The sequence below is a fragment of the Magallana gigas genome, chromosome 5, assembly GCF_963853765.1.
Source record: "Magallana gigas chromosome 5, xbMagGiga1.1, whole genome shotgun sequence".
NCBI classification, from domain to species: Eukaryota; Metazoa; Mollusca; class Bivalvia; order Ostreida; family Ostreidae; genus Magallana; species Magallana gigas.
The window spans coordinates 28,809,583-28,829,904 of NC_088857.1; the positions used below are offsets into that span (position 1 = coordinate 28,809,583).

Consider the following 20,322-nt stretch of genomic DNA (forward strand, 5'->3'; position numbering starts at 1 on the left):
TATGAAAAAAGTGTTAAGCCTTGCAACACTGTTTTTCATTACGTCGCAATTGAAGATTTGGTTAAATTCTTGTTCTCAATATTTAGTAGATACGGTTTAACTTCAACAATATCATTACAGAACAATACAGAATGATAGAACAAAGTGTGTACTTTAAAAACAATACTGCAATATTTTCACCTTTGAACTGTCTGCATAAAACGCCATATTTTTCCATGTTGCTTTGAAAACGATTGACGATTGGAATGTTATAAAATCCCGGAATGTTTCTTGGATAATTCTGTCTACTTCATGTAAAGTCTTGCTATCAGCTGTATTTTCACTGTAAATGAAAAGAGGTACTAGTATAATATCCCAAAGAAAGATGGGTGATTTTTTACTTAAATTTCGCTGTAATCATGTAGCGTTAAAATACCTGCTTATATTGTGAATAGATATGGCCCTCTAAACTGATTTGCAAGTCAAAAATAAAGAGGCTATAAAGTACCTTTTCCGTTATATTGGCAATATTCCAATGATGGGGGATGGGTTTCTGTCGCAATAGGTAGTTTTTATTGGGGGGGGGATTCCTATGGGAAAGGTTTTTTATCATACAGCAAACATTTTACAACAATTTCAATAATACTTCTTATTTTTTATGTACAGTGCAACTTTATCTTTACTACTATATTAAAATCATAGACTTGAATTTTTGGCTTTAATACCGAGAAATTGGAGGAGTACTGTCTATTGTTTTATAGATTTTACAATCTTGATAAACTACAAATACGTGTAAAAGTTCATTAAAAAGCTTTTATGTATACTGTCATCAAAGAAAATAGATATAATAGAGATTACTCTAACTCAGTGCATTTAGTTTGAAAAACCGAGAGAGTTCCGAATGTCAAAAAAATTGAAGCGAGTAAAAAACGAGTAAAAAACGTAGGTGAATCAAAGAACTCACGGGAGTTGATTTTGTCGATGTTTATTTATTTTAAAATCAATGATATGTTATTTTGCATGATAAGTACATGTAGTTTTTAATTTGAATTACGCACAATTTTATAATATGAATTTTTAGACTTTTTCGACAAGAATGTCGAGAAACCCCCATATGAATCATTTTAAATAATATTTAAAGATAAAATTAATTCAATCAAACTATGTATCAGTATAAGAAATATTTCTCGAAAATTGTATGGATCCAAGCAATATTGAACTCTAGTCTCGTTCAACCAAACGCTCGGCCGACACCGTAAATCTCCGAAAAGATTTACGGAGACCGCCGAGCGTCAAGTTGAACGACACTATATTGAACTCTGGCGTAGGAATACATACGAGTACAAAAATTATTTAAATTGTTAATACCATTTAAAATCTGACTATTTTCAAGGTATTTAAATACCTTGAAAATAGTCAATAAATAAATTTCCTTGAAAAACAATGCTTTAGCATACATTCCATCGAATTCATCAATGATTTTCAAGAACTAAGTCTTGTCAGCAGCAATGATTTGTGCTGAGGTCCAAACACTGTTTCACTTTCGGTTTGTCTGAGTAACTGCATAGGAGAGTTGATTAAAATCAACTCTCAAAAAATGCTGAATTCTTCATTAATATGGATAAAATTTATAGATAAAAGGTATTTACAGCTTAAAAATGGTTTGTTATGAATAATTTTACTGTTATTTTTAATGCAACTTTCTCCATAATCGTTTCGGAGCGATTATGCAATTTTTTGCTACATTACTGGTATATGGGAGACATTTTAACTGGCAAAGGCACTTGAGATACTGTTAGATTATTCTAACTTAGCAGAGTGTAGTGAAAGTTATAGAATTATTGTGAACTTTTAGCTTTGTTATTTAAATGTCAACAATACGGTGTGCCGACGTATCTATTTCGTAAATTTCCGATATCATGCAATGCAAGTATAGTTGATATTAAATTAATTTGTATTACAATTAAGTGAAAAACATCAATTTGTTGTTATACAACCGAATATCATTATGACAAATTTCGAACTAAACATAGTTTCGTTGCATCGAAATAGGCATTTTCATACAACTTATATCTAAAGGAAATTAACATGCTCCAAACCTCTTGTAAACATTGTAGTAAACTGCTGAATCACTTCCATGAGTCATTAGGTCGGTCCAGTATGGACAGATAATTCTACGATCTCTTAGTCTTAATGAAGTCATCTCTTCAATTGAAAAGCTATTATATATCTCTCCAAGTCCTATGATGCCATTTGTTCCAATCTGAGAAAAAAGAGTAACCGTGTATTATCTTGTCATACCCACTCCTAATTCTCTTTTAAATCAGTTCTGTTATGATCCTCAACCAAATGTACTCACGTAAACTTCGTGAAATCCACCCAATTGACCATCTCCAAATTGCAACAATGTGGGAGATTCTAATGCTGGAGACGAACGATCATCGCCAGTCAAAATAGAATCCCCAGCTACATCACCAAATGCTAGCGCACCTGAATTAAATAAAAAAAATTAATTAGCATAAGAATAAACGTTTAATTACTAATAAAAAGAACTGCGAACGCTAACGCCCGTTTCCCGCCTACATTTTACATCCAAATATTTTGAAATTTCTGTCAGATATTCAAAAACTAAGTTTTCTACTAAAAGGTATAAACAAAAACAATTTTATATAAAAAAATTGTAATCAATTTTTTTTATTTTTAAACAAAAGTTTTGCTAACGCGGGGTTTTAAAAAAATTCTTTGGAATATATTATCAAGCGGTCATTATGTGCATAAAAACTTAATAATAACATATTTACGATATGTATAAAAGTAAAAATTCATTTCAATTTATATCTGTTAATTATTTTTCGAAACGAAGCAAAATTCTTTTTTTGGAATGTATTTCGTTCTGTAGACATATGCCCCCCCCCCCCCCGTGAAACAACAAACCCTTTGGTAAAAATATGCTAAATAATAATAATTAAAACCCCGTCAAAAGGAATATTTGTTTCACGGGGAGGGGGGGGGATGTTTTAAAAAATGTTTCCGTTTTCGGTTATTTTCTATTATGAAATGAGCTATTTTAACCCAAAATACAAAGTTATCTCTCTTTCTTTGACCAAATCATTTCTATTTAATGAAATTATACATAAACGTTTACATTATTATAAAAAACTTACGTTGATTAGACAACTTTCAATAAATGACTTTTAGTTAGGCGGCTAGACAATGCTATCGTTCGCAGTCCTTTCAAATATCTTACATAAACCAAAACTCTTATTCATGACCATATGTATACAAATTAAAACATAATAACATTGAACCTTCTAGTTCCTCTTTTTTTTTAAAGCATTTAATTGATATCTGCATACTATTTATTGGTGGCACCACTGTTGTTGGCTCAGCTGTTGTCGTGGTGGTAGCTTCTGTTGTGGTTGTGGTAATTTCCACTGTGGTGGTAGTGGTTTCTGTTGTTGTTGTTGTTGTCGGTACCTCTGTTGTGGTAGTGGTTTCTATTGTTGTTGTTGTTGTCGGTACTTCTGTGGTGGTTGTGGTTTCTGTTGTTGTTGTTGTTGTCGGTACCTCTGTTGTGGTAGTGGTTTCTGTTGTTGTTGTCGGTACTTCTGTGGTGGTAGTGGTTTCTATTGTTGTTGTTGTCGGAAGTTCTGTGGTTGTTGTCGTTTCTGTCGTTGTTGTGGTTGGTTCTGTTGTAGTGGTAGTTGTCGACTCTGATGTCACAGTAGTTTGTTCGGTTGTGGTGGTGGATTCCATTGTCGTACTGGGCGTTTCTGTCGTTGTTGTTGTTTCCGTTGTAGTTGTAGTGCTAGGTTGCTCTGAGGTTTTATTTCTAGGTAACATATTCAACAATTCAAACTAAGAATTTTTGAAGCTTAATATTCCATCAAATAAATGCCAATGGAGAATTTTAGCTAGAACCAATAAATTGTTATCGTCATTTTTCTGGTCACTTTTGAATAATTTGGAACCAACATTGTACCTCTTTGGATACGGGTATACACTTTATGAGAATATGTTCTTCTCACAATATAATCAAAGATTGATTGATATATTCTAATCGCTAAATAATAAGAAAGTTTTCTCCCAAAATCTAGAAAAAATATCATAACCCCTACTGCTACAGTCATACTTACAGTGCACATTCATAACTTATTGTCTTTGAATACACCGAAAGAGCAATGAGTAAAAATTTGTTTATATCATTCACGTTTACACGTTTTAAACATAAAACTGAGGTTAAAATATGTTAATTATCGATATCATTATCTTATTAGCTGCTCATTGTAATTAAACAAAACATTTATACATTCATATTTCAAAATTAACTTACACACAACTAATACTGTTTCCATTTACTGTACAGATCATATATGAAGGACATGGTTGGAGCGCAGTAAAGATGGTACAGTTGTCCATATCTCTTGTTATGCCTGGAAGATTTAAATGCTATAAGCAAATCAAATCCTATTTGAAATATAGTACAGCAAGACAGCAATCAAGAGTTAATTTCCCAAAGGTTTACATATGTGCTCATCAACCATGATTGTATCATTTCAAAGTGTAATAACATGTCCTTGATTGGACATTCTTTTTGTGTCCCAGAGAAGGTCAGCAATTAATTGATTCCCAAGATGTCTAGGGAAAATATATATACATCTTCTCAAATGTGAAACATAGATTAACCAAATCATTAATGGCAAAACTATATATCTTATGGTAAAAACTGTTTTTATCATAAAACCATGTCTGGTTAAATTTTCGATGAAAATAGTTTATTGCTTGAATTCTGTCTTGACATGTTGACGTATCGATGTTATTTTATATGAATTTATACATATGGGTCCGAAATCCATCTATTCTTAATTATATATAATGTTATGTGCTTTTAACAAGATGTGTTAGATGTTTAACTTGCAAAGGAAAACGAAAATCTAAATACAAAGCTAGACTTCTTAATTTTTCAGTATTTACAAACTACATGTATGTCATCGAGTCATCGAGTGCACGATTGCTCGAACACTTCAAGATAGTGTATTCATGGGTTTCCGTTCAAGTTATAAACTTCATTATTTGAAACAGTAAGGTACAGGCAACGATAATAAATTTTTGTTTTTTTTTAGTTTCTGTTCTTTAAACGTAGTAAATAATCTAGAAAATTTAAAACCAGATGCTATCACATTAATAAAATATCAAAAGCACGAATCACTTACTTTGTGTGGCTCCATAATTGTCTGTCACACTCACTTCGTCTACTGGAAATGTTTGGTTCATGTAGGAGATTTGCAATTCCAAGGATAGGAAGCGGAAAACTATGTTTGTTATGTCTGCCTGTGCCTGGTCGGCGGACGACAAATCCACAAATACATCATATTCGACAATGATACTGCCAGACCTACATTTTAAAGGATTACGAAGAGAATAAACCCTTATTTTTTATTCCTTAAAACGTTTTCCTTTATGGTTGCTTTATTTTTTCTTTTGTGTGCCTGATAGTGTTGGATTTCAATCAACTCTAAGCAAAAATGACTAAGAAAAAATAGCGCAGTTTATTTTAGCTTTAAACCTAATTAGTAACGCATGTATCTCAAGTAAAGAGATGTTTTATTATGCGCTTTTATATCTTTAAACATTAATGCCTAAAAGATATTAGAATCTGGAAGGTATTTCATGCATTTCAATAACACTATAATTATAAACCTACCTTACATCTTTCACTTCTACTCTTTTAAATCCACTTACACCGTTATATATTTGTGTGAGCTAAAAAAAGCAACATTTAACAAAATAAGTTTATAGAAAAATATTTTAATTTGATCTCAAAATAATTGTGAAACACTCAAAATAGTGTCTTGTTAAAGGAACAACTAAAAATAAACATTTCTTACCGAACTATTCATATCTTCTTTAACAGATGTTGAGTTAGTTCCATTGAACTTTATACTGCTTGAAAAACTGGTCTCTGAAATAAAGAATTAATATTGATTTACACTCCTTCATTAACAATGAGACTAGGTGAAAGATACACACAATAAATGATTAAACTTTTGACTGTTTTTTTAACAATGAACTTAATTTCAACATTACATTTCCCCCAAATCTGTATGCCTTGCAACAATAACAATACATGTAAGTCATAGATATGTTAATTGCTTCCAGATATATATCAAATTAAAGAAAATAATTCCTTCATAAATGAAATTATTACCAGGTGCCGTTGTAGGCGTTGGAGATGGAGACGTCGTTGAATCTGTTGTATTTGTTGTTGTGGATAGTGTTGGTGACGTCGTTGAATCTGTTGCATTTGTAGTAGGTGTTGGAGTTGAAGACGTCGTTGCAGGATTTGCTGTTGTTGTCATGGCTGTTTTGGGGTTTCATTGAATAGTTATATAAGCTGACATGCATCAATCAAAGATTAATCAACCATTTTCACGTCTATGGTATTTGTCATTAATTAATATTAATAAGCGTCATGCATGTAGAGTAGTAACCGTACATTAACTTAATAATATTTTGCACGTTTAACATGCAATGCTGTTGGAAGATCAAGATGGACATGCTTGCTATTAAAATGACATTCACACTGTTAATGTTAAAGAACATCATGGTGCCTGAAATGTCTCAATTTATCATTAGTTTTGTTTGTTTTAAGAGAACGATGTTTCAAAATATTTTAAGATATTTAATAAACTAGCACAGCCTACACTTTGATAATCTCAATAAAATAATCATACCATTGCAAACTCCATTTGTTGATCCATATCGGCAGGAACAATTCCACCCGCCATCTCTGTTAACACAGATCTCAATTGAAGAGTTGCAGTCATCTGTCCTTAACACACATTCATCGACATCTACGTCACAGTTTGTTCCATTCCATGTTGCCTTGCAATTGCACTGTCCAGTGACGTCATTACAGTCTGCTGTATTATCCTCAATACATGTGCACGGAGAGGAACAGTTAACACCATAATGTGTACTATTACAAGCTGAAAATCATCAATTACATGCACCAATGTAAATAAATATTTCTCTAATTTAAAACCGATAAATTTACAATGTTGTTTACAATAAAGTTTTACTTATATAAGCATATAAGAAGACAGAGAATCAAAATAAAACTTAATTCTTAATATGTGATCCGGATATACATGTAACTGACAGTCCAGATCACTGATTGGATAGAAAATTAAAACATGTACATGTAGAATTGTCAATTTTTAAATGTTTTGGGAAAAAAATAAAACAGTTTCAGTTACTAGCATCAGATAAACATTAAAAATAAATAAAAAATATTGGGAAGTATCTACCTGAACAGGAATAACCATCTCCACTAAATCCAGTTTTACAAGAACACGTGAAATTTCCATCAGTGTTAGTACATTCAGCATTGGTGTCACAAGTGTCAGTTCCAAGTGTACATTCGTTAATATCTAAAGTTGAAAGTTGAAAGAGTACAATAACATTAACATGACCATATGCAGTAGTCTTTGAAGAAAAAATTTCTTAAGTTTATAGGTGTATCACACCAAGTCCAACTTGTTTAGATAGTTTTACAAGGACAAAAACATGTGCCTAATATTTTTCATAAAAAAGGAAACATAAGTATAAACATCAATTTTACATAAAATCGGTTACAGAATACAGGGCCATGTACATAATATAAAAGTACAAAATTTTCATTCAATTGCCAAAGTGGTAACTCACTGATTTTCAATGCGAATATGCTCAATTCCTATTTATATATGATTCCTTACCGACACAAGACCCAGAAGCATCCTTTTTAAAGCCAACGTCGCAGTTACATACATAGGATCCGTTTGTCTCCGAGCATAGAGCGTTTGGACCACAGATAGTCGCGTTAGCACACTCCAAAACGTCTTCTGTACAATTAGTTCCTTTCCATCCCTCTTTGCAGTAACAAGTTCCATTTTTCGTGTCACATGACTGGGTGTTTGTGAAATCACAAGAACACTGATATGCACAATCTAGACCATACGTATTCAAAGCACACTCTGAAATATATTTGCATTAGCTGGTAAGATATTCTACTTTTCATTGAAAGTCATTTAAACACTTGCAAACATAGTTTTTGAACGCTGAAAATAGAATTTATTATTTAAAAAAAATATAAAATATGTGTCAATTGTAAACGCATTCTAAACAAATGTTTTTTATGCTTTTAAAATGTTTCGCCAAATCAAAATGAATTCTTATAGAGGCACAAATGAACAAATCAAAATCAAATTTTCAAGTTGCTTACACTTTAAAGCTTTTAATTTCATAAATGCCCCAAAAATTTACATCTTTTACTTCAAATATTCCGGTCTGTTTGAAAATATATTATGGCTTTTGCTGGTGGGGTTTTAAAAACATCAAATTTAATATTTATCATTAAAAATCATTTATAGTCTTGAAATTAAACATAAAAAACAATCAGATTCATCAAGCTCATCATTTTAAGCATTATACTGTCAATGATCAATAAGATTTTAAACAATTTAAATGAAGTGACCAATAAGAAAAACATACCAACGCATTTTCCAGCAGCCAGTGAATATCCATCATCACAGTTACAAGAATAGGATCCATTTGTGTTTTGACATACTGAATTAGCTTGACAAATAGTACTATTTTCACATTCATTGATATCTTCTGTACAGGTCGATCCTTTCCACCCTTTTTTGCATGTGCAGTTGCCTGATACTTTGTCACATACGTCGGTGTTTTCAGCCTTGCAAGTACAGTTTGAGGCACAGTTGTCTCCATATTTTCCGTTTTCACAGCCTACAAATTAAATAACAAATCGATTTAAATATGTAAGAGATGGTATTAATGGGTAATAATTAATACTCTTATAGCATGCATTTGCTGTGACATGTCATGTTTTCTTGATTGTTGTTTAACAGGGTTCTTAGTTATTACAAATCTCATTGTAATAAACCTTCTAAATGATTCTGTTAAAATGAATGCTGACTTATCCTTGAGTTCTTGAATTTTATACTTTTCTACATGATTGTATTACATATAAGTACTAGTTGAACGACTTATTCATTAATCTTCATGAAATTGGCGATACAAGGATTTCACAGCAAATATTATTGTCAACATTACGATAATTACCAATGCAGGTCCTCTGATCAATGTCCAACTTTTTTCCTTGGGGACAGGAGCAAGTATATCCCTGACCAGGAGCATTTTCAGTGCAGTTGTCAGTACATGGGTCAGTCGCACATTCATCAACGTCTAAAATAAAGATTTGTTTTTGTACCATCTCATTATTCCGAATCCATCTAAGATATTTGTTGGACTTGTAAAGACTACTGTTTCATTATATTCTTTTCTAAGCAAGCGACAGTTTTTAACAATTCTGCAATTTAACACTATTTACCTAAACAGCTGATTTGGTCGGTTACATTCAAGGAATACCCAGTGTTACAAAAACAGTACTCTTCCCCATCTGGTTTGATTCCGCATTGTTGTGAGCAGTTAAATGTTGTATTTGTGCACTCCGTTTTAGCTGAAATGAAAATTTCACCATATAATATTTTTATCAATAGAAGTGGTATAAAATAAAACCATGCAAAAAGGACAATAACAAACTGTCAAACATGTGTATGCATATCATCATGAGTTAAATGTACCGTTGCACGTTGTTCTAGAAGTAATATTTAAAATGAATCCGTCGTTGCAGGAGCATTTGTAACTTCCTATAGTGTTGGTACATTGCTGATCACAGGGGCCGACTGGTGCCAGACACTCGTTATAATCCGTACATTCTGAAGTTCCGGACAGAAGGAATCCGTCGTTACAACTACAGGAGTAACTCCCCTCAGTGTTCGTACACATTTGACTGCATGGTGAATCATCATCGCATTCATTTGTATCTGCAAAACAAATCAATACATGTTTGTTTACATATGCATATAACAGAAACAATGAAGCAAATTAAAATATCTGTAATCCATGCTTTAAATTCGGGGACAATTTTCCAAAATAACAAGCGCGTTTTGGCAATGATTTAATCATTTATTGTTGTCTTATTTATACGTTGAAGCCATTTATGAAGAGAAGTAAAATCAGGTACAATATCTTTTTTATAATAGCTCAGGTCTGCGATGTCTAATACATGTTTAATATGACTTAAAAATCGTTTGAGGGGCAGCGTTTTGTGTAGAAGAAATGGATAAGCATAACGATAGAAAATCTCATTATTTTCATTATATGCACTAGTAAACTGACATTATTGTAGCTGTAAAGTTTCTTGAAACTTCAACCTACAGATATTCATGGGGTTGTCCCAAATAAAGGTACTTTAACATGTACAATAGGATAATATTGATTATCGCATTTTTGGCACTTAAATTTGATATGTCGTGGTGAACATAGTTTTTATAATATTTTCCAGATATTCTACTGGCAAGTATATAATCTCGTCATAAATGGTTTATATTTAACCATATTTTACGGTGCCGATTTCGACGTTCCGTCGATTAGGATAAAGGGCAAAGCTGTAAAAAACAAAAAGAGACAATCTTGATCAGTAATATTTTGTACAAGACCATCTGGAAGGCGGTACTTGTAAAAAGAGGAAGTTGAATTTATTGACAGTTATTTTGGTGTGATCGGTCTAAGTATCTACATTATATCGTTCAGTTATTATTATATATCAAATTTAATAACTATTACAACCTTACATTAACACTAGATTACTAAAACAGCTGGTAAACATTTTGTACCACTAAACGTGAAGAATAATAAGCAGCTGTAATACTCGAGAAATAGTAAAGCATGTATCCATTTATATTTTAATTAGGGGCAAATCAGTTGCATGTTGAAGCATAGTCGACACGAAATTAACCCATCTTAGAATTACTTTGATTTTTATAAAACATACTTTTTAAAAGTACAAAAGTTATTTTTAAAGATATTTAGTTATTGTTTATGTAGATAAAGCGGTTTTTTTTCACGTTAGTTAATTACTTAGGTTATATAATACGACATGACTTAATTTTGCTTGAGATTGACTTCTCTAGCTACAAGCTATATGAGTTTCAATTAAAAAAAATTCAATACATGCTTGTCGTAGATGTTCGAAAATTTTATAAACAATTATGATATTAATACCAGGATTATCATGTAAAACAAATTTTTGGCAGAAAATATTGCTTTGTATGTAAGTTTAGCATGCAAGAATATTTTCATTATTTTGAACTTCACAACATAATTAAACGTTTAACATTACATTTATCCCAAAAACAAATAGAAATATTTACTAGCAATAAAATAACGTTTAATAAGCATAATAGCGAATGTTCAACCCATGAAAACATGATAAAAGTTTGACTAATCTCTTTCTCGCAGAAATAAACTATTTTTTCAATGTTTTAGGTCCATTTCGAATTTAATTATTTAAATAGTAACATTGTTGCCCAAAATAATCACTATGAAATGATTTTTTCTGTACATAATTTTTGTCATACGCGTAAATGCAGTACAATAAGATTAGGTTAATACTAAAGCATTGAATCTTGATTTTTTGAAGCATACGAGGGTTGTCCCAAAATAATGTAGACAGGACACATAATTTATAATCTGTTCACTGCAATTTCATTAGACTTCTGTGTTTTCTTCAATAACCCTTTGGCAAACAATGCTGAAAAAAAGTTCAAATCTGTACTTTATTTATTTCTCGAGAAAATGAATAATTAGTAACAACAAGTTTTGTCAGGCGGCGCAATGTGCGACGTTGAAAATTTCCAGCTTTACGTTGTTGCTAAACCCTCCACATCGTTCACGATATCATTTACGTTTTATTTCCGAAAATGTCTTAGAAAAAATATTATCTTTGAACATGTACTCTGCGTGCACATTCAATATCTATTTCTAGTTTTGTTTTGTTTTTAAATATTTTTTAAGTACAAACGGTCTGTCGGCTCCAAACTTACCCTGTTTTACTTGTTGTCTAACGTCCGTCTTACCGAAATGTGTCGTTCAACATTTTGACGTCCATTGATATCGTTCGGGGTTTCTTTTTTCCACTTATTGTCATCATACTTGTTCAAATATTTTCAATGTTGATTAACTACTTATGCACAAAACGCATTTCTCATCGATTTTGTTAATTTTGTTTACTTCCAAAGCCGCTTAGGATTTATTTTATGGTCTTTACAATATTGTATCAGTTACTGCTGCGCCGCCTTAAACGCTGAAAACGTCATTTTATTGCCAGTTAACTTTTCAACTTGTCACAAAACGCGCTATAAGATATTTAAAAGTTTTGTTATAGCCAAAACATTTTCTGAGTAAATGAAAGAATAATTATCAAATTTCAGTGTATGTTTTATTTGAATTTTTTCATTCGAAAAGTACTTTTCCGCCCAATTTTCAATTCATTATGTTGAATTAACTTTTTGTTATTGACATTGCGCCGCATGTCGAATTTCTGATCTAACATGCTTTCATTTTACTAATTTAATCTCAAATAATATTCAATTTTAAAACATTATTTGAATGCAAATTTCTTGAACCCTTTGTGGCACAAATTTTATCTTCCTTTGTTTTTGATTAACTGAATAACGCCACTTGTCTACGCTATTTTGGGACAACTATCGTACACTCTCATAACTGCAGTGGTGTGTGCATACAAATTGAGTAACGCGCGTTAGCGCGTTATGAAATTTTTTATGCACACACCGCTGCAGTTATGAGAGTGTATACTTCAAATAATCATGATTTAATGCTTATATTTACATTTTTTAACCTCTTGCCTTGTCTGCAAATGTGATTCATACCTTAAAATTCCTATCTTATCCAAAGGGTAAGTTAATATTAATAAAAAAGAGCCACAGTAACAGCCACAAGCGTTAACTTTTAATTTTGCTTGTGACGTTGCAGTTTACAGCGTTCAACGTTTGTGACGTCATAATAAAACTCGTCAATTTGACTTTTGACCACTTGTTGCATTTAGTGGCATTTGAAGATCACAGAATTTAATGGAAAAACACAGTAGAATGTAAATATATACCTATACAAGACCCAGATCCATTATCTTGGAACCCTGTTTCGCAAATACACCTGTAAGAGCCGATGCTGTTTTGGCATATTTGATGGTCACCAGTACATGGGTTGCTCGCAGCACACTCGTCCTTATCGAGGTCACATTTATCACCTATCCAACCAGCAGAACAGACACAACCTTTCTCTTTGTCACACGTTGAGGCACCTCGGCCACAGTTGCAGGCGTTTTCACAAGTCTTCCCATACGAAAACCCGTCACACTCTACAGAAAGGTAAAGGAAATCATATGCTTAAAGTTCGTTTCTTGTATTATATTTTGAGATGGATATTTTCTTTATTTCTGTCTAATTTGATTACAATTCCAAAGCGGCGAAAGAGTATTACAGTTGGTATTACCTTTACACGCTCGTCCATCATTTCCCAAGGTGTGAAAGTCAGGGCATGTACAGTTATATGATCCATCAACATTCACACATAGATTTGGAAAAGAACACTTATTCAAGCTGGCGTCATTGCATTCATCAATGTCTGAAATTTAAACAATCCAATTTCAATGTTAACAAATGTGTTTATACATGTATTTTAAATAAAGATAATATTTATCTTAAGGATGACGTTTACTCAGAATGAAAAAAAATTCCACTGATGATAATGAAAAACCATCTATTGTGTGTTATAGACCTTTGCTTGTATTGTTATTTTTCACTTTCAGAAAAGTAGGTCAATGACCTACTTTTGAGTTGATGGCCATTGAATATTTATTGAAAAATCAAGAAAAATCCCATAAAATTTTACCCTACGATTGAGATTTTCTTAATTATAAAAATATTACAAATAATTAAACACTTTAAAAAATAAGATACAGTTTATGAATGGTAGTGGCACTAAATAAGTACACAACATTAAGATTTCAGCATCAATTTTTAAAAATAATTCAGTTCGAATTTCCTCTATCAGTTTTCAAATCCCTACCCATTTTTGATTCAATTTTACAAAAAAATGAATGATGATAATACAAAAACATTTATGATATTGAACTACATATATTGACCTTATTCTGTTGGCATAAAATTTATATGAGGTCAATGATCAAAATTTTGAGATATGATGTCTCTGATTGTTTTTAAGCATTTTTCAATATTTTTATTATTCGTGCCATAAGATTATTTTAATGAATAAGTGAGGTAAAACCAACGGAAAATATGCAAAATTACGTAGACTTAAATATAAAATCCTAACTCTTAATATTAGACTTCTGCCAAAAAAAATTTAGTAGAAAACAAAATCTGCAAAATTTAGTCCGAATTTCCTCTGTTTGGCTAAAAGTCAATTTTTGTTTGAGCATAATTCCATAATAAAGTAAAACTATTGAATGTTTTGCCAATAATAATTCATTTCATAAACACTTTTTGTGTTTAGAACAAATTTTACTCATTACATTGAACTTTTTAACAATCGGAATTTGAGAACTCAAACCCTGAGTAAATAACACCCTTAATACTAGTTTTTAAATCAGTCTGCATCTATTTTTATCTTTCATTGAAAATTACTTTAACAAAATATTAACCCATGATGAATTAAATAACTTATGAGGCTGTATCTTTTCTCTTTATGAATCAACAAACAATGTTGACAGAAAGCAATTATATCATTTTTCGTACACACAATACTATCATTAAACTATTTTCTGGGTTTTTTTATTGTTTTGTCGCATTAAATGAAGAATACATGCTTGTAAAAACACTATTAAATACTGTAAAATAATCATTTTAAGTCAATTTAAAAACCTTGCAAACTAATCAGTATATTTTTTCTTGATTTAAAAATTGTGTTCTTTACCAATGTCTAATCAGAAAATCTGACAGTTTCCAAACATATTGTTTAGATCTGTAGACATTGAGATGGCAAGCCAAAGGACTTTAATGACTACTACCAGCCAAACTCATGCAGCTCATACCAAATTGTAGGATCTAGACTCTGTACCACATACCAATACAAGACTGTTGGTCCTGTGCATTCAGTAAAAACCCAGAGGGACAGAAACAAGATCCTTGTGAGTTATTTGCTTTACATCCATAGGTACAATTCAGCTGAGGAAACAAGGAACAAATGTCTTGTACTGCAAAAAAAAGAAACATTTAAGGTTTAAATAATGATGAGAGAAACAACACACATGTTTATCTTTGGTTTTCTGTGTCGATATCAACAACAGTAAGAGGAACCGATGCGTTAGATACCTTTGATGCACGTTTTTCTGTCGTCGCCCAATGTATAACCAAATTCACATTCACAATTAAAACCCCCGTCTACGTTTACACAGTTTTGGCTACAACCGTCAGCTCCAGCTGTGCATTCGTTGAAGTCTGGAAGTATATTATTTTTCGTATTTCATAATTTTCATCAACAACGATTAAACGTAATAAAAGATAACAGAGTTAATTTCAACTTTCTTTGGTTATTTTAAATTGCATCAGCAAATTCATTTGTATACAATTATAAAATATAATGATTGCAACTGTTTCATGTACACCAACTTCAAACCAAAATCACAGAGAGAGAGAGAGAGAGAGAGAGAGAGAGAGAGAGAGAGAGAGAGAGAGATTTGAAGCTTTATATAATCTTTATACATGTATACTTTAACTTTAAATTGCTACATAGACATAACTATATTTCTACAATACAGTTATATTTTTTACCTTCACATTCGTAGAGATTTTTGGCTGTATATCCAGATTTACAATTGCAAATAAATCCACCAGCCTTATTTTGACACATGGAGGTTGACGTAGAACAATTGTTAGATGTGACTACCTCACACTCATTAACATCTTAAATGTAAACGATATACATGTTAAATATAAGTTTATTCATAAAATGTTATTCATTGAATTATCATAATCTTTTTTCATATGTTTTTTTTAAAATTCCATACATATTTAAAAATCTTAAACATAAAGTTGAACATTGCATTACTTAACCGAATTTACTATCTATTAATAGTATAGCGAAATGCACACCTATGCAGTTTTCGTTAGAATCCTTCTTATAACCCGCCCTACAGTTACAAGCCGCCGATCCTTCCAAATTCTGGCAGATTTTGTCACTTCCACAAATGGTTGGATTAGTTTGACACTCATCGATATCCGTATCACAATTACTTCCGGTCCAACCAGGCTTACACACGCATCCCGTGACTGGATCACACCTATCCATACCTTGACCACAATTGCATATGCTTTGGCAATTTACGCCATAATTTGGAGGTTCACAAGCTGTTCAAAATTATATGAATATAATCTTATTGTGCATTAAGAAGTCATTTATTTGAAGAAAAGTCAAAATACTTATTTACTTTATCATACTGTAAAAAATCATGTCTGAGAGTAAGCGCCGCAAAACAACATAACGCACCTGAACATGTTGTTTTATCGTCGTTTAGTTGATATCCGGAAAAACAAGAACATGTGTAGGATCCAATTGAATTATTACATTTCTGCGAACACACCCCTCCTACCTCGCATTCATCAATATCTAAGAATAAAATACATTGTATGTTAAAAAGTAGTGTTTAATTCAAGGGTTCAGATACTCTTTTCGCCGGGTACATTCATTTTGCTTTATTAAAGCAATAAGTGCAGTATCGCAGACGAGGTAAAATGTTATAAGCACACATGTTAAATTGAAATAAAATAAAATGAAGTCACGGTCCGTCAAAAATATCATATAAAGCGCAATATTTTCTTTTAAAATTTCTTGAAACATTATTTGTTGCCAATGTTGATGGCAAGTTTAATTCTGAAAGTAACTAGAATTTAATCATTTTGTTAAACCAACAGTTTATTAACAGAAGATAAAAACAGCATCTTACCTGTGCAATTTTCGCTATTCACCAGTTTATACCCAGTCCTACATATGCAAGCAGGCGCTGCACCAGTTGCGTTATTACATGCATATTCACAATTTAACCCTGGACAACTGTTTTCTCCTAAAAACACAGCAATTACGTTTTTATTTATCATTAATTTAAATCCATGACTTCATGCGGTAAGATTTTCTTAAAAGGCTACATTGAAATAGATAACCAAAGATAAAAATTATTAAGTGTATAGTTTTTTGTAAAAAAAAAATTGGTTGTTTTTTAGTTTTGATAACGAAAGCAAAATGTTTAATGCAATGAATGTTTACCTGTGCATGTTTTGTTGTCACTGTTTAGTGTATATCCGCTGATACAAGAGCATTCAAAAGACCCTGCACTGTTTGCACAGATCTGTTCACACCCAGAGGTACTCTCCGTACATTCATCGATATCTATTACAGAACAAAATCAATAATGGCATCGTATTTCTTAAACCTTGATTAAAATGAATGAGAGTGCATTCACTTTTTTACTAAAATTTGTATCTAACCTTGACAATTGTCTCCTACTTTCCTAAATCCATCTTTACAGTTGCATTCAAAACTTCCCTCTGTATTAACACAGTTTTGTGAGGCTTCGTCGCAGTTATTGGTAGGGTTACTGTTACATTCATTTATATCTACAAAATATTGTAAATAATGCATTTTAATAGTGTCTATTCATTTTTGACATATCAATACAGTTTTGAAGGATTTTAAAGCATAACGCTTATATATCCTACATGACTATTGAGTAAAAAACGTGAAAATATTTAGATTTTTTATTACCTTCACATTTCTCATCCATTATGAGATACCCCGCCGGACAATCGGAACAATTGTATCCTCGTCCTAATACTGCCTCTTCTTCAGCCTTGATATCCACACAAGTTCTACCCTGGGCACACGGAGAATCAGCACAACCATCGGTGTCCCTCTCACAGTCCTGCCCTGTATATATACAGTCACAATTTTTTGGTTTGTTCCCATAAATTTGAATTATACTTAAAGGGATCTAGTGATAGATTTTGAAAACTTAATAAAACTGCATTATACTTTTTATTCACTCAAAATCTCTGATAACAGTAACAAAATGTAAGAATAAAAACAATATACATCACCCTTAACCAGAATGACCATTTCTATTTTAAATAATGTATACATGTATTATGTGCCAGGGTAACAGACCTGTGTATCCAATGGTACAGTTACAGGCCGCGTATTTAAACATATCACTGGTAGACGTCCGTGTGGTGTTGTAATTACATGTCCCGTGGTCATTACATCCAGAGCAGAGAACAATAGCCACGTCTAGGGGAGCCGCCTCTTCTCCTTTGTCATCCACAACAGTAATGCTGAAAATCAGCATGTTATTCGAATAAGTACCTTATATATATGATCCATCTCAGCAGTTTAAAAAACTTATTAGTTGAAAACAAAATAAATTAATTTTTTTTTAAGCATATCTTCATCGTTTAATATCGATTATCAGTTAAATATCAATCGTGTCATCTAAAATATGTAAGATGTAAAATATTTTGTCTTCATTGACTGTGATTTGTTTAATTGTAAAGATGGCGGCCTAAACATTTGATAACATTTATCAAATGAAGGCAAACTTTTATTTTCATAAAGATAGAAATGGAAATAAATCTTAAAATAGGTGATTTTGCAATTCAAATTGCATTTCAATATTAATAGAAAGCCCAAAGAGGTGTAGTTTTTGTGCCGAATATATATAAAGAAAACAATCCATATCTTTATAATTTTAAAACTTGTTTAACAATTCCGTACCTTATATTTGTGACATCAGTATCTTGTGGAATCCATATTGCTGTGCCAGTGACATTATTAAAGGTAAATCCAGGCGGTTGTTGAATTATCTTGTATGAGTATGTTCCATCGTCGCTAGCATTAAACTTAAGTTCTACTGTCTCATTTAACTTGGCTTTAATTTGGGAATCGCCACTGATCTGTGGAATCTCATTTTCTGAGAAAGAGAGGTTTTACAAAGACTTTTAAAGCTTACCAACATTGAAAAAAAAGAACTTTTAAGAAAAAAATGGATTTATTAAGAGCTATTTGTACATATAATTACCCAAGGATGCTGTATCACTTGCAGAGGTTGCTGCGTCATCTCCTGAAGATTTGGCCAAGGATTCGTCACCTGTAGCAAGATAGTCGAATATACAGGCCTGTGAGGCACTGGCACCACCACATACTTCTCTGGATCTGTTGACTTTGTCCTGTGGTTGTTCGTCGATGTAGAATGGCACAAATTCTGGGTGCGTGTAATTATCATGAGACAGCCCAGTATCATAATGAAAGTGTGATGTGTCGCTGTCGATCGACCCTGTAAAAATCAAAGACCATTCATCATATTAATATTTTTTTCAATCATAGACGTTTTTTACATGATCGTTTTTAATATCCCATTTTAACACACACAAATTAATAATTATTATTTTATTTATTTTCCTTTGAAAAGCCCTTTCAGAAGCAGCCACTGATCGACCCAGTGAAACTAAATAACTACTTTTTTGTATTCTATATTTTCATGACGAAAAATGTTCGACGCAGTGTTAGATTTTACGTGTACGTCGTTAAAAATAATTAAAAAATTAAAAAAAATAATTTTCATTCTGTAAATATAATTGAAACAAATATCAGATGTTTTGTGAAGAAGACAACATCATTAAGGCAAATACTCACATAGCTGTCCAAAATTATTGTAGATTTTTCGCTCAGTATCTACTTCACTACCATAAAGAATGGTGCCATTTGGAAGAATGAAATCATTAGTGGAATTTCCGTCGAAATTTCCCATCAATCCTACAACTTGTCCACTGTATTTTTCATCTACCATTGATTCCGAAGCTAAGAATCTGACGCCTAAGCTGAATTTTATTGTGATTGCTGAAATAAACATGGTACAATAAGATAAATTGTGACTTTTGTATCTTGTGAAGTATTTTTTTTTTCATATCACTTAAGTACTTCATAACTATAAGTATCATATTGTCATACAGATATTGACAAAAGAGAGCGATGCTTATTTTACAAATATCAGTTTTCTCTTAGATATACCAAGGTTTCTAAAATGAATAAAAATGTAGATGTTTTAATAGTACTTATATTCTGAATAAGATGATGCAACACAAAACCTGAGGTGCCCAAAAATACTGTCTGTTATTTAATTGGGGTTTATAACGAAATCTGATTTTAATGATATCACCAAGCCCCTCGACACTTTTTATAAAGTTCATTGAATAAGGGGATGCTCACTCCTTCTAAGCACCTGATCCTATCTCTATCTTTTCTGAGGTCTGTGTTGCTCTGCTTTGAATTTGTATTTCGCATTTTGAATTTTTGAGATGGTTGTCAGTTTGTTATTATAATTTTTCATAATTTTATTCTAGTTTCTGATAT

The 20,322-nt window shown here is 31.8% G+C and overlaps 1 protein-coding gene across 9 annotated transcripts in view; it reads right to left on the bottom strand.

Moving 5' to 3' along the window:
- LOC105335245 (fibrillin-1) overlaps positions 1 to 20,322 on the bottom strand; it is a 96,956-nt gene that overhangs the window by 42,988 nt on the left and 33,646 nt on the right. For 8 of the 9 annotated variants that reach the window (XR_010713865.1, XM_066084004.1, XM_066084002.1 and 5 more), the window contains 8 exons: positions 5,868 to 5,941; positions 5,684 to 5,742; positions 5,193 to 5,374; positions 4,313 to 4,412; positions 3,336 to 3,811; positions 2,339 to 2,469; positions 2,079 to 2,242; positions 181 to 322 (listed from right to left, as the gene is read on the bottom strand). Coding sequence is in view for 8 of the 9 variants with exons in the window: in XM_066084004.1 (XP_065940076.1) it covers positions 181 to 322; positions 2,079 to 2,242; positions 2,339 to 2,469; positions 3,336 to 3,811; positions 4,313 to 4,412; positions 5,193 to 5,374; positions 5,684 to 5,742; positions 5,868 to 5,941 (1,328 nt within the window). In the remaining variant the exon portion in view is untranslated. Of the gene's footprint in view, positions 1 to 180; positions 323 to 2,078; positions 2,243 to 2,338; positions 2,470 to 3,335; positions 3,812 to 4,312; positions 4,413 to 5,192; positions 5,375 to 5,683; positions 5,743 to 5,867; positions 5,942 to 6,187; positions 6,341 to 6,713; positions 6,969 to 7,289; positions 7,413 to 7,736; positions 7,995 to 8,511; positions 8,767 to 9,102; positions 9,226 to 9,370; positions 9,500 to 9,623; positions 9,863 to 20,322 lie in introns of those variants that run through there. The other variant, XM_066084007.1, reaches the window with a different exon arrangement.